The sequence below is a fragment of the Perna viridis genome, chromosome 2, assembly GCF_037379345.1.
Source record: "Perna viridis isolate PV_CMFRI_1.1 ecotype Kerala chromosome 2, ASM3737934v1, whole genome shotgun sequence".
NCBI classification, from domain to species: Eukaryota; Metazoa; Mollusca; class Bivalvia; order Mytilida; family Mytilidae; genus Perna; species Perna viridis.
The window spans coordinates 56,253,608-56,269,621 of record NC_142446.1 but is presented as its reverse complement, the minus strand read 5'-3'; the positions used below and the strand labels follow the sequence as shown (position 1 = coordinate 56,269,621).

The following is a 16,014-nucleotide window of genomic DNA, read 5'->3' as shown; positions in this document are numbered from 1 at the left end:
CACTTTGATCGTTATTTCTGGTGGTTATCAGGTAAAATTAATGCAATAAAATCTCTGCATTTTTATCCTTCATGTGCCAAATCTTATATACATTTTGCCAGATTCTTAGACAGAGAAGTACTTAAATACGTTTTCATTACAAGTAGTGAATAACATCCTAGTATAAAAGTCATGAAAGGAGGGGGGCTGTGATTTTATGTTGAATTAACAATTTTCAGCAGCAGGCCGAATTAACATATTTTATTTGAAAATTCTACATTGTAAAGTGATGGGGAAAATATTGAATCATAACTTTTTTTCTGTCCATGGCTGAGTGAAAAAAATTATTTGCTCAAATTTGGAATAATTTAATTTTTTTCTCAAAATTATCCAAGGCCCCCCTTAGTATAAAATAATTGATGCCTAATAAATATTCATATTAAAGGACGATATTGAATGTCATGACTAATTACAGCCAGGTATATAGTTAATTTAGGTACCTTTGATTAAATGACCATTACCTGATGAACTTCCTAAGATAGTTAACTTAACAATTGACAAGGAGATTTAAACTTTCTATTATTTCATTGGTTCTGATAGAAACTTTAAACCTCCTTGTCAACTGTCCAGTTAACTATCTTTGATATTTTATCAGGTAATGGTCATTCAATCAAGGGAAGACCAACTCTATTATTTGAAGTTAACTATGTTACTCGATGTAATTTGTTTGACAGTCATTTAGGCTAATGAAAATGAAACTTTAATATCAGTGGGAGAAAAAAAAGTACAAGACACTTTCAGCACATAGATTTATGCAGCAATTTCATTATAAAAAAATTCCTTTTGGCAATTTTATAACCAACACTTTAGTATGTGCTTTAGGACTACAACAAACCCAGAAAGACTGGTCAATTATCTTATTACTACCAATAATTTGCAAGATTTATATTCCTGGATGACAGACAGATGATCCAACAGAGAGCCAAGGTAATGCAGTCAATCCCCTTTTTCAAATAAAGGGTAATAACAAAATTACCAAACTGATAGGCAAAAGTCAAAAGGTAGAGTTAAAAGATGGAAAGTCAATACACAAATGTACCACTAATGATATTATCAAGTTTGGAAACAACCTTAACGGTCCTGACTTGACAAAGGTATTTCCAATGGATAAGATGGATAAACCAGGTTTTATAGCATGCTAAACCTACATGTAAGTAGGAGTATGAAAAAGGCTCTGTAAAATCAATTACAGACAGAAGATGTATTATTTTCAATGAGAATGCAACAAGTCTGTAAAATATATAAGTAAGTAAATGTGGTATAGAGCAAATGGCACAAAAGACAAATAATGGTTTTGAAAGGGTTCACTACACAAAGGGCAGAAATTTGTGAACTTTATTAAAGGAAGAAGTTGGTACATTCAATAAAGGGCAGAAATTTGTGAACTTTATTAAAGGAAGAAGTTGGTACACTCAATAAAGGGCAGCAATTTGTGAATTTTATTGAAGGATGAAGTTGGTACACTCAATAAAGGGCAGAAATTTGTGAAGTTAATTAAAGGAAGAAGTTGGTACACTCAATAAAGGGCAGAAATTTGTGAACTTTATTGAAGGATGAAGTTGGTACACTCAATAAAGGGCAGAAACTTGTGAAGTTAATTAAAGGAAGAAGTTGGTACACTCAATAAAGGGCAGAAATTTGTGAACTTTATTGAAGGATGAAGTTGGTACACTCAATAAAGGGTAGATATTTGTGAACTGAATAAAGGGATGAAGTAAGTGCAGTCACATACAGCATCTGTTAAAACCCAACACACAATAAAGTTACTGAAGATTGAAATGCACTGAAAGTGACAAACACTTTCTTTTGCTTCAGTGGCTGTTGATATTTATTCTTCCAGCAAGTTACATTAGTTCATTAAACAACATGAAATTAGGAATAATGATGTTATGGCAGGTGTCATCTTGGATAATAACAGTAAATTTTGATGTCAACAGGTTCATAAACCTAAAATACATATATGTCCCAAAGTATATTAGGGGGTGCACAGCTAAAATTTTGCTGAGTGGAGTGAGGCGAACATTTTTTTTTAAGTTAAATCTACCCCGACAACCCATGCTTTGCAAATTTTAGGGGGCGCACACCCACCATACCCCCGCCTGAATCCGCCCCTGCTCTAACTATACAGGACTATTGGCAAAAGCAGGGAGCTTCCCCCTTTTTTGTTGTTAAAAAGTAAGGTTGAATGGAATTCATTGGAGTGCCCCCCTTCACTTTTTAGGCCAGTCAGTGGGCTTCCTTACAGAATTACTTGACCTGCCATTGTAAATAAACTGCCTTATTTATGGTTAACCTGGATTGATTGATTGTGGTCTTACATGTTCTACACTAGTCCAACACCATGAGACAGATTTAGCTCAGAGAACCAACTACCCATATGTAGGCACAGTTGTCCCAATTGGAAACTTTATTCTGACTGGGAGTCAAACAGTTTTTACTCTATTTTGTATATGCCCTTTTCTTGATGAATGTCTGGTGTGATTTAAACCTATGACCTTCCACACTCTATAGGTGCATGCAAGCCCATTATTATGAAACAACCCAGGCAGTGGTAAACCTGCTGTAAAGTTATAAATAGTCATGTTCAAAATACAGGTTTTTTTCAATTTCTGATATACATATAAAAATTACTCATCAATAACTTGAATCTAAAGTTGTCATCAAACTTTGCATAGAGTATATAAAGAATTGAATTGAAACATGAAAATAATTTGTCAAAGCGAAACATCATTAACCATGATATCAAATACAAGCAAATTATCAATGAAGTTTCATCTAAGGCCACCCTGACCCCAAGTAATGTTTTATACAAGTTTTAACCCTGAGGTCCTAGACAGGTGATATTTATGCATCATTGAACAAGACAAATTTTAGCAATAACAGGCCTAGATATAATTTACTGACCCAAAACACAAGATGACAAAGTAGAAATGGACAGACAGACACTGGACACTGATATACCATAAAGTCCATCTAGACAGACAAGTGTATAACAAATTTAAAAAAAGAAGTTGAGATTAATTGTTTGTTCTATATAAAAATTAAAATCTTTATCCTGCTATTAGTTTTATATTCAATTTAATTTTTATTACAGCCCTATTTCCTATACTATAAAAAACTAACTTGGAATTTACATGTATTAATCTATATTATTAAAATATCTCATAAGTATTTAGCACAAGAAAAAAATACTTTTTCAAATTGGATTTGTGGTATGGATTGAACATGTTTTTTTTCCCAAATAACATTTTCCACTTACACTTTTAAAGTTGCCAAGTTAAGGATTATTTTTGCTAAGCCATTAACTTGTCATAACATACAAACAAAACCAGTATACATAAAAAGTGTAGAATATTTGACTTCCAAGAATTTTGACAGAGTACATGACAAAATGCCAAAAAAAAAAAAAAAAAAGAACAGCTGTCAATTTTGTTCCTAAGAACATTTTTACTAATTTACTAAATTTGTACCTATTTAAGTAATTTATGCTTTCACATTTGTTTTTACAAGGTGTCTAAAAAGTTTGAAATAAACTATGCTCACTTTGACACTGTGTTGTCAAATTAATATATCCATATATTAAATTTAAATTTTCAAGGTGTAATTGAATCACATAACTCACACATACTACTATCTTACCCATATATAAGAAAAGTTTAAATGAATCCTTTTGTTTACTATATAATACACCATGTAAATCCATTACGTAAAGAGACAATATTGCAATTAATAACAGGTTGTTCAGCTTGTTTACCTTTGCCAGGTATTTCCGCTGGCAAATGTTGACAAAGACAGATTACCGAAAGATAAATAGAGGGGTTCGCTATCGGTACTAACTTTTACACAAATCATCTTTTCAAAATTTTATCTAAGTGAATAGACATGTCAGTACAGTATTATAAAAATAGGAAGATCAATTTGTATTGTCTACCCACAAACTAGCTAATCGATTCTACAGCTAGTCCATCCCTTCAAGGAGTAAAAAGTTTTAGTATTAGTACATGATACACCTTTCATTTTAAATATCATTTTTTTTTTTAAATCTTTCTAAATCATCATAAATATAATAAATGATAATGTGTAGGAGGTGATGATTATAAATGTCAACTAAAACATGACTTATTTCTATGTATAACAAGCCCAAATCCTGTAACCAACCTTATTACAATCGTTATAATAGTCTTTCATCTCCAAAAGTTTAAACATTGTCTATCCTTAAACTTCAGATGGTCAAATCAAATTAAATTAACACCTGCCTATGGTCGTGCTTTTAAAGATATCATAATACCTTAATAAGAGAGTAATATTCTATTAACAGCATCATATAATATTTATTTTAGACTTAATCACAAAAAGAAACTTTACCTGTGAAAATAATCCTCCGTCGTTGACCTTAGGTAGCCCAGAGGTAAAATAACCAATTGTCACTACAATTCGTTCGTTAATATATTGTCCCCTAATAGTAATGTCCTAGTTAAGTGTTACATACACCTGGTGTTCATTCCGTAGTCAAAAGCCGTCATAATTCACTTGCAAATTCTGTTAAAATGCCTAATTCGACAGATAACCTTTCTCGTCTGGGTATTTACACAGACTTGGTCAACCGTTAAAAGGAACCCAAACAATTTAACGATTCTTCTCTACAGCTTTAAAAAGTTCTGAATTTTGTTTTACCACAAATATCTAATATCAATTGAAATGTACCCCACCTTATAAATGGGATGGTTCTATCCATTTTCTTAATCAAATATAGATAAATAATTATACCGTCTCTGGAAAAAAATACTACTAAGAATTGGATTTGAGTAATCTTCTAACAGTGACTGGTTTTACCTGAAACCCTCGGCTTTTTTAATTTTAAGTCTTTTAAAATTACTAACAATAATACAGTCATTAAATACAGACCCTTAAAAGAGTTACAAACCACAACACAATAATAAGGATGTAATCTTGATAACTAGTGCCAACTAAGTAGAACCAACCGAATATTTTAGACCTTATACATATTAGTATTATACATGTAGGCTCTGTGGTAAATTGAAATTATAAGAATGGTCCGCAACAAAATTTATATGGTAACCACCCCCTCCCCTCTAAATATCATGTTCCATTCTTATTTCAAAATTAAGGCTAATAAGTACAGTGGAGGATCCAGAACTTCTGAAAAAGGGGGGGCAGTGATTTCCAATTTTCTCTATATTCTAAGTAATCAAATAAACTTTACAATCGTAAGGGGGCCTCCCCCCCCCTCCAACACAAACACACAAGTTGTAAATTAATTATTGTATGTTTCAAATATGTGTACAAAATACAAATCTTTTTCCTCTTCAACACCCTAAAAAATTTGCAGGGGAATGGAAATTAAATATTTTTTATGCCTAATAAAAGCTGCAGCACAACAGTTGATGAACGCTTACCCTACCGGTGCACCTGGTCCATGCTCCCAGTTTTTAGTGGAGTCCAAGTTGCTCATTTGCTTTTGTTACTTTGTATGTATGATTTTAGTTACTTTATGTTCTTTGTTGTGCATGTCTGTTTTCCATGTCTGGTCTTTGTCCCTGGATTACATTCTTTTTTATTACGGCTATAACCTTGGTTCCCTTGATTACTCTAAACAATTTCATGTTTTGTCCCCCTTTGTAACAAATTATTATTTGTCAATGTTTAAATTCTTTGTTACTTTGTTTTTATGAGCCACAAACAAAATTGATTTAATTTCTGGATCCAACAATGATTCTAACAATTCAAGGATATATCTATTAACCGGAGGACATCACCTGGGTCACAAGCCACGATAAAATAATTTATATTTCATTTTATGTTTGACATAAACCAATGGCTTTGTTTTCGAGAACTAATGTATCCTATAGAAACAATGAAATAAACAAGTAGATAACAAGTCAGCACAAACACAAATTAAAGTCCAATTAATCAGACAAAAATTACAAGTTACCAACAAACTAGCCAGATCAAAGTTTGGAAAACACTTGACAGTAACTGAACTGTGCACAATGATGTTAGAATGGGACATAGATATCAGAGTCTAAGTATTCATTGCAAGCAGTGGTAGATCCATGGAATTCTGGTGTTGGAACCCCTCCTTTTGTGAAAACTTTTTTTGTTTAATTTCATGCAAAAATGCAAGGAAATAATAGCACCTTTTTCTGGAAACTCTCTTTTCAAAATCTCAGATCCATACTGACAAGAAACTTTTTTCAACACACAGGAATAAGTCATATTTACATTAAAATGTCCACAGTATTTCAACAAAATATTGCAATTTTATTCAAGAAACATTGCTTCTCAGAACACTTATGCCTAAATTTAACATAATAATTTTTCAACTTTAACTTTAAAAAGTTGTAAAAATTACCTAAAATATAATGGTTGAACTACAACTTTTAAAGAATTGTCAACAGACTCTCAAGGAGGTAGACCTAGGGTAAGGGACACAACCCTTACAAATCATTTGAATGTTTGATTTACAATTTTACATCAATTTAATGAAAGCATCAAAGTAACTTGAACTGATTTCATTCCATTTCAATGGAAAGATTGAAAGGATTTAGTGAAATTAAGTATGATACAAACATATCACTGATTTCATGAGTTATGTCCCTTACCCTAGGTCTACCTCCTTAAGTCTCAACTGCAGGTAAGTCAATGAGCATGCCTCACACACACTTCTGTGAGGTAAGGCTTGGAGAGTAGAACAAAAGAAATTTCCTCATAGGTGTGTACAATTGCTCCCCTTCATGTGACATAGAAAAAAGGCGGAGCTATTAAGATCTAATTTTAATTAGATTGCACTTTTGAATGTACAAAGACTAACCTGCAGTTAAAACAAAAAGGTCTAAAGCGATTTAGAGACCATTCTTTGTTTGGAAAAATTATCCAAACTGCAAGACATAGTGATTGTTTCAATGTTTGTTGTTGTATGTGTATGTGTGTGTGTGTGTGTGTGAGAGAGAGTGTGAATGACATTCTTACAACAGGGGATCAAATCAGCAGTGGTCCAGGTTCTGGGGTCCATAAATTTCTTACCTTGGGTCTCGGAAATTTCTTCCTACCCAGGTTCAGGACCGTCAACTATAATGTATATTTATTGACACTATATTGAGGACTTTTGGTTTTTCTTAAGTGGACAATTGATTTGAAACTTGAACAAATCTGAGACCATCCACACTTGAAAATAAATTTGGACCCTTTTCCTATCCATTTTCAAACTTTGATTTGATGTAAACGACGCATATATTTTGTCCAATGTGCAATACAATAGCCATAGCATTCACAATGAACAGCTTTAAAGGATATTTATCTTATACACTTAATCAATAATTTTTTGCTGAAAACATTGTGTAACCTAGTCAGAAAAGCAAAATTTGTACAAGTCCTTTGTAGTATTTAAATACAAGTCTTTGTAAAAATCAGGCAAAACAGGAAAAATCTGAAACATGTATGCACCCAAAAAACCCACTGATCTGACTACATATTTTCAAACAATGTAGTCTTCTATATTGGAAAATACTACTATTTGATAACTGCATCAAAAATGTTCATTCATATGATGAAAAATAGCATATTAATGAAAATACAACTTAATCAAATTAATGGTGGGCTATTCCATACCATGTTTCACCTACTGCCTGATTCTTACTGAGACTGATGCTTAACACTATTTTGCACATTTAGCCAGATGATGGAGAATTAGGCTTGCCTGAAATTAAAATTGACCAGGCATGAACATATACGCTACAAATGTTCAGTCTGACCCCCTAAACAGCTGAGGTTAAACTAAAACGTAACACAACAGTATCAATATTCAAATGGAACAACAAACAAACCATCTGAATGATGAAATGAACAAAATGAAACTGGTCTGGTGAAGTAAAATATAACAAGAAAGCTGAAAAAATATAAATAAAAATCTTACCAGTGCAAACTCCATTCTACGCATGTTTGGCTTTGAAAAGAATGGAGAAACGTATAAATTGACAATACATAAATACAAGGCATTACAGTGTAATCTGTCTAAACTGAAATTCTTTTCGGTGTGTTTGGTTTAGACAGGTGTTTGGGTTATCTATGTTCAAAATACATTGAATCTGGTATGAAAGGCCTTCAAAAAGTGTCTGGTTTAGACAGGTTTTGGGTTTACTTAGGGTTGTGTTTAGACAGGTTTCACTGTACAATCTATACAAGCACAAAATAGACAATATAATACTATATTAGTAATTAAGTAGTACTCCAGCTAAGAATCATGCAAAATAAGATACATGGTTGAAATGCCTACATATCTTTATTTTTGATATTTTGTTTAAAATGCATAAATTAACAGAAATTAACAAGTGGCTTTTCATATAATCCTTGTTCTTAGGAGATGAAAATTACATAGAATATACTGTAGAATTCAAAATTAAGGGAGATACTTCTGAAAATGACACTAATATGCAATAGAAACTGTTGGATTTTCAATGTGGATTCCCAAAAGCAGACAGACTGGAATGAATAATTATACATTTCATCATAAATGCCTATAGAGCAACTTAGTAACAAAAATAAAAATGTGTAGCCTTTTTTTGGGTTGTATCACATAGTCCTGAATTTGCATGATTCTTACAAGGACTTCTACTTAATACGTAATCTGCACAATTAAATTTCTGTAAATAAGCAGCATTAAATATGTCAAAGGAAGGTTTGAAGACATATCTCTGAACTGCTTTATTGGTACAGGTAGTTTTATTTGACAAAGTTTGTCTATCTTGGGTCATTAATATTGTCATAATGATAATATTTACTGTCAATGGTCCTTGAAAAAAAACCCTTCATCAGCAATTTTACTCTAACAACTTTACTAGATAAAAGGATATTGTATGTTTATTGGGGAAATGGGCCTTCACCAACTTTTGGGAAAATAATCTTATTTTGATTTACATTTTCATTTTCATACCTTCATCATTTCTTTATTCTGATATCACCCAAAAACAAACTTAGTCCCTCAATAAAAAAAAAAAAAAAACAAATTATGACTTTAACTGATAAATTTTCCACAAAGAAATGTTCTTGAGCATCCTGTGTATAAGATTGAAAGATGCAGAAAGGCTACAGTTCAGAACTCCAAAAAAGTTCTCCATCATACTGCAGTACACAATTACAATAAGGTATTTGTTTGAATCATAACAGCTGATTTAATCGATGTCAGTAAGATTATGTCATGTGGGAAAATGTATTAGAACCCAACATACTGGGCTAAGAGTTAACTGCCAAATCAGGGTATTTGCTGGGCAGATTTCCTTGCATCTTTCAATCACAAATATATATAAATGCATGTGAAATGTCAATTCTAGGTGGTAATTGTATGAAAAAAATTAATTCAAATATTTTAAAAGACCCCAGCTGAGTCTTTACAGCTTACACAACATTGAAGGCCTTAAGCTTTCGATCCCCTGCGTGAATGACAAAGTCAGGTAATTTTGTCTGTTTTTATATTTTGATTACAGTAATTTAAAAATTTTAAATGTCTAATCCTCCTTTGATTTTAAGATGACAAGCGTTAAGTGAATAGGACTACTTCAGACTTGGTTTTATCTCCTAACTCTACAATGATAAAAGTGACCAAGGACGGTACTTGTCCTCAACTTGTTATCATGTTGGGCTGAATTTGTCAATGTAAAACATTTTCAAGCTTTGAGAGAATGTTTATAGTGCTCTGAAGACTAGATCTGAACTTGTTCTGTATATGAGTTGAAATTTTCAAACATAGAAAGGTCATATTTCAATGCATGACAAGTTATTGACTTTCATGTTGTACTACATGGCAGGTTATATTGTAGGGTGTAAAATTTTGTGATTTTTTGGCAAAAAAGTATGCGAAAAATTTTGCTGATTCTAATTTTGGCAGATGCTAAGTGATGCTAAGTATTTAAATGCACAGGAAATATTTTGTGGAATTTATTTAGGCGTTTTCAAACCGTTAAAATAGGCCAAAATTATCTGCTATACACTAATTATCAAGTTTAGATTTGGTAAATGTACTACATTTGGCAACCTAGATACTAAAATGTGACATGAAAAAGCAATAAATGAAAAGGTAGACTGGTAACATTTTAATATTTAAATTTGATTTGTAATACGGCTTCTGATTGTTTGGTACTTCTTGGGGAACATAGGATGTTTGCTGTATTCATTTGAATTGTAATAAGGCTTCTGATTGGTTGGTACTCCCTGGGCAAGATAGGATGTTTGCTGTATACATTTTGATTTGTAATGAGCCTTCTGATTGGTTAGTTATCCTTGGGCAACATAAGATATTTGCTGTATACATGTACTACTTAGGTATTGTAACTACATAAATGATGGCGGGTCCACAATCTGTGATTCAAATAAAAGCGAAATAAATAATGTCTTAATTAAAGACCATAACTTAATTTGGACTAGAATCAAGTAGAAATGAAATTGTAACAATGGTTTTGAATTTTTGACCAAGTTTACAATTCACCCAGTTCATGAAGCGTAAACTGAAAATGTTGTTAAATTGTATAACTTGATAAAAAATTAAAAACTATCCTTAATGAGATACACACTGCCAACATTTGGAAATGTCCATGGGGGTTTTACACATGATATTGTCCTGAGCACCGAAGAAACTCATAACAGGGGCCTTCAAATTTATCAAAGTACTGTTTTCTGGCTTTTTTTTACGACAACACAAATCTAATGCACCACTTCTTTAATAAACGGCTGTAAATTGTGGTCAATATTTCTCTTTGAAAATCAAAATTGGGGGTATCCTGGGGCAAATCCCCTACAAATAGTGACACTTGGCATTTAGGTATGGAGACACAAATGTTAGTTGAATTGTATATCTTTGTCAAAAACTAAAATCAATCATTATTGAGACATGCTTGTTGAAACAAAGCACTCATAATGATTCATCTTTCCATCCCTGCTTCTTAATCTGTAGTTCCATGCTATAACAATGAAATATGTCTAAAACACTGAATAATACAAAACCTGTCTAAACCAGACACTTTTGTAAAGTAGCATTTAGTTTATTTCAATTAAGGAGGTAGATCTAGGGTAAGGGACACAACTCTTACAAATCATTGGAACGTTTATATTCAGCATTTTACACCAACCTCAAGTAAGCATCAAAGTAACTTGGATTGATTTCATTCTGTTTAAAATGAAAGCTTGAAAGGCTTTGGTGAAATTGAATATGACACAAACATATCACTTATTTCAAGAGTTGTGTCCCTTATCCTAGGTCTACCTCCTTAAATGTATTTTGAACCTTGGTAAACCAAACACATGTTTAAACCGAACCAATTTAAAAAAAGGGTTTCTATTTAGACAGAGTTTCACTGTACATGTACAGCATCCCTCAAGCTTAAAATGGTCTTACTGCTTGAAGGAGTTTTTGCCTGTTATATAAATTTCACATGGTGTGTTTCATGGAGACACAAATGGACAAAAATCAAGACCTGACAGAAACAGTTGATTTATTTCAAAGACCAGCAAAATAAAAAATTATGTTCTCTCTCATTCAATTTAAGGGATGTACATCTTATATATTTCCAACCATAGAGCCAGAATTAAAAAGATAAGGTCTGTTGACAGGTAAATACTTTTGTTAATTTTTTTTTCTCTCCAAAATCATTTCAAGTCTGAACTTTTAATTTTCAATTATGTAAATCATACTAACATTTCAATCACTAATATTTTTCGGCATTTATGTTGTAAAATCCATCAATAAGATCAAAACAGCTCTTGAAGTGTAGAAAAAAATACTAATAAAAAATCAGAAAATCAGAAACAAAAATGAGAAAAAAAGATTGATAATTTGACAATATTCCACCAATACAAACTTTTCATTTATGGTAGGGAAAAGGGGGTGTCTGACAGGTCAGTTGGAACAGTGACAAACAATCTAATCTTTATTTGGCCTAGGTGTTTAAACACTTAAGGAGGTAGACCTAGGGTAAGGGACATAACTCTTGAAGTCAGTGATATGTTTGTATTATATTCAATTTCACCAACGCCTCTCAAGCTTCTGTTTGAAGCAGAATAAAATGAATTCAAGTTAATTAGATGCTTACATAAGATTGATGTAAAATGCTGAAAACAAACGTTCCAATGATTTTTAAGAGTTGTGTCCCTTACCCTAGGTCTACCTCCTTAATGTCTTCCTGCTTTTACTGCTTAATATTGTTGATGTCTTGCACAATTTTCTTTCACTTACAAGACTGCTTTATCAGTAACCTCTTAACTCTAAAATGCAATTAAGTACTTCTCTGTCTAAGAATCCGGCAAAATGTATATAAGATGTGGCACATGAAGGGAAAAAAACGCAGAGATTTTATTGTATTAACCTTTGATTATACCTGATAACCACTGGAAATAACCATCAAAGTGTTTGTAAAATTTGTCTTTTCAAGATATTGATAGGTCAAATTTAGTTGAAATGCACTATGGAAAAATGGGGGTGGGGGAATTTTCCTGCACTCTTTCCCTATATAAGCAGTCAAAAAATATCTACGTCACAGGTGCTTCAGTATAAACTTAAATAGCTTTTTGGTTGTTTTCTAGATGTACTGAATATAACTTAGGCAAAAATTACAAAATTGGGGAAAATGATGTGCCACCCATTGCCTGATTCTTACAAAGAATTGTACTTAAAATCTTTTGATATTTTGTATTCAATGCCAAAGAAAACATAAGACTTGCACAAGAAGCAGATTTTTAACATTGCTAACATACTGTTTATTAAACATAAATTCCAAGATAAAATTGTATTGAAATTAATTCGGTGATAATGCATTGAAGGGCAAGAAATGGAACAAAATGTTCTAGCATACCTTACATTCAAATCATTTCACATTAAGTTCCTTGACTTATCAAAAAGGATTCAAATTGGAGAAGAAACATATTGTTTCGGCTAAGAAAAAAAGTATGGAAGTTTTTCTTACAGGATTGCTAAATTGCATTTAAATAAAAACCATTCTAAACTGAACCAAACCAGAAACCTGTACAAACCAGACACTTTTTAAAGTCCCTTTATATAGATTTAAATAAGTTGTAACCTAGGTTAATCAAAACACCTGTCTAAACCAAACACATACAGTCCCTGAACCGATCCGTGCAACTATTTGACGGATCCATGACGGATTGATAATCAATTACCGGTGACCAGTCTAACCGCAGTTTTGTTATGTAAAACGGATGATCGGTTCATGTAAATTTCAGAATCTCCACTGAAACGAATCCAATATACTATCATATTGAATTTACCCTAATTTAAACATTTTAAATCCATATATTGTTTTCTGGATCGGTTTGATGTATTGATGACTGTTTGGAAACTTATTGGTGACTGATGACCGATCGCAATTTTTGTTGCGATCAGTTCAGGTACTGTATCAAAACAAAGAAAATGGTTTGGTTTAGACAGTGTTTCTAGCTTTAGAGTGGTTTGGTTTAGACAGTGTTTCTAGCCTGAAAGTGGTTTGGTTTAGACAGTGTTAAAATTATACTAGTTGCAAAACCCTAGTTAAAGAAACGAATAATGAGATTGTTAAAAAAAGTGGTGAATTGAGGTCTGGGATCCTCAATTTCTGATCTTTAAAATTTCATTACTTAGGTCCTGGACCTTCAATTATATTTATTGACACTTTATTGAGGACCTTTGATTTGAAACAAGAAAAAGTCTACGACCTTCCACTCTTGAAAGTTAAATTGGGCCCTTGTATGTTACATATTGTTGCATTATCTTTCAGAATGGCTTAAGTTAACTAAGATAAACAGAATACTGTATAAATTTTTTTTATAGAATTTGGGTTAATTTTAACAATAAATTTGATACTGCTATTATACATGTTTTGCTTTGCGTTTCACATGCCACGATTCAACAGTTGTAAGACAGATTAAATATCATGCAATATCAGGATAACACTAACAGGTTGCATTGATCAAAACGCTTACATGTATTGAAAAAAATAAATTATAGATTAAATTGCAGCTAACAAAAGCATTTAAAAATTACACAATGTAAATATAACTACATTTATTTCTACCTAAAGAACAGACATCAAACTTCTAGGTGCATATAATGTCAACAAACGAAGAAATCAATACACTACCTTATGATAAGTCGACTCCCGACATGCCTGTCTTTGACCAACTCCAACACCAGTTTTATGTTCCATTTTGTTAATCATATCCAATTATTATCCACTAATCTCCTTAATGACATAATCCTAATGAACTTCCCCTTCGCTCCAGGTCAGTCTAAGTGTTTCGGTTAAACTTGGCTGAATAAATCCATTCATTCATAAACTTCTAATAAAAACAAACAGCAAAGAATTAAATTTACAATACTAATACTTAAGTATAGAATGAGGGTAGCTAAGGGGGTATAATTTGTCTCAACAACCGGTCGACTACCTGTATTGTTACAAAATAAGAAGGGAACCTACAATGACTCATAATCAATAATTTTCAACCTATCTATTTAAGTTAACAGTAACTTTAAATTCTTGTCCAAATTCTTCAATCATAACCCTTTTTAGCTTCTTAACATAAGTTTATCTGCATTTTTTTTCAAATGTGCAGCATAAATGCAGGTATAATATATTGCAAAATAAATAAAAATACTATCAATGCATACTTCCTTTTATCTGCTTACAGGTTCTACTTAATCAAGATCTTACAACATAAGATGGTAAATGCTGTACAATTTAATACCACCAGGGCTAAGTATTGTTAAAATGACAAATTATTGAATGAATTTAATATGATTATGTTTTGTGTGCCCCAGGGAGTCTGATGTCCTATATTGATAAAGTCTTAGGGACAAAATCGTTGTTTTAATCTGAATTGAACATAGAAAAAAAAAACCTTTTTAAATATACTTGAACTTAGGAGCTGATTCTTTGTTCAGCTGAGGCAGGCAACAGTTATGGTTAATGCATGAAATCATAATAAGGTTTCATGTTTAAAATTTTTTTCTTTTCTTTTCAAGGTTCACTTTGATCTCAAATGGTTTATCTGGATTAACAGAAAGAAAACCTTCTAAAATTATGGATCAATTGTGATCAAATAGTAGCCCTATAATTTCACCCAATTAACTCATCAACAGATTCTTTTCATCTTCTAACATTTTAAGTAGAAGTCCAAACAGTGTGAAAAATCATCTATTTGCATTTAAAAGGGTCATTACTTCTATAATGAGTTATTCACTTATTGCACACATTTAGTCCCTATAAACAACTTTAAGGTTTTTTCATTTTGCACATACCATCCTTTAGGCCAAAATTAAAAGTCTTGGAAGTCAATTGGGACCCCTGTATGTTAGATATTCCAAAACAGTTTTTTTTCTAGCTTTAAGGAGGTAGACCTAGGGTAAGGGACATAACTCATGAAATCAGTGATATATTTGCATCATACTCAATTTAACGGAAGCCTCTCAAGGTTTCCTTTGGAGCAGAATAAAATGAATCCAAGTTAATTAGATGCTTACATAAAATTGATGTAAAATGCTGAATACAAACGTTCCAATGATTTTTAAGAGTTATGTCCCTTACCCTAGGTCTACCTCCTTAAATAGTCATCTTGTTATGAAACACAAAGTCTAACATAAATTGTGACACAAAATAACCTACGTGTGATCCATGGTAATAACAAAATTATATAACTAATAGGCAAAAGCCCCAGGTAATAGTCAAAAAAGGGAAACCAACTATCTAAAGGCAATATCAAAGCAAAAACTGGAGAGTATGAAACACCCACAATTGTCCTGACTAAGTACAAGCATTTACTATGGAAATACAATGTAATGGTTTGAAAAAGATTTTTACTTCATGGACAGAAGATTTTTTCTTCTTGAACAAACAATAAGGAAAATCTTACCTTTTATTTTACATTTTCTATGAAGTATCACTTTTTTCTTTTATGCATATTTTATAACCTTAAAACAAA

At 32.0% G+C, this 16,014-nt stretch overlaps 1 protein-coding gene across 7 annotated transcripts in view; it reads right to left on the bottom strand.

The window, feature by feature from the left end:
• Positions 1-16,014, bottom strand: part of LOC148626152 (protein sprint-like) — a 67,429-nt gene that overhangs the window by 26,738 nt on the left and 24,677 nt on the right. For 4 of the 7 annotated variants that reach the window (XM_088569878.1, XM_088569875.1, XM_088569879.1 and 1 more), the window contains 3 exons: positions 15,946-16,003; positions 14,178-14,376; positions 7,973-8,002 (listed from right to left, as the gene is read on the bottom strand). In XM_088569878.1, the coding sequence (XP_088426004.1) occupies positions 7,973-8,002; positions 14,178-14,255 (108 nt within the window). In that variant the 5' untranslated portion in view covers positions 14,256-14,376; positions 15,946-16,003. Of the gene's footprint in view, positions 1-3,678; positions 3,826-4,404; positions 4,671-7,972; positions 8,003-14,177; positions 14,377-15,945; positions 16,004-16,014 lie in introns of those variants that run through there. The other 3 variants (XM_088569880.1, XM_088569882.1, XM_088569881.1) reach the window with 3 other exon arrangements.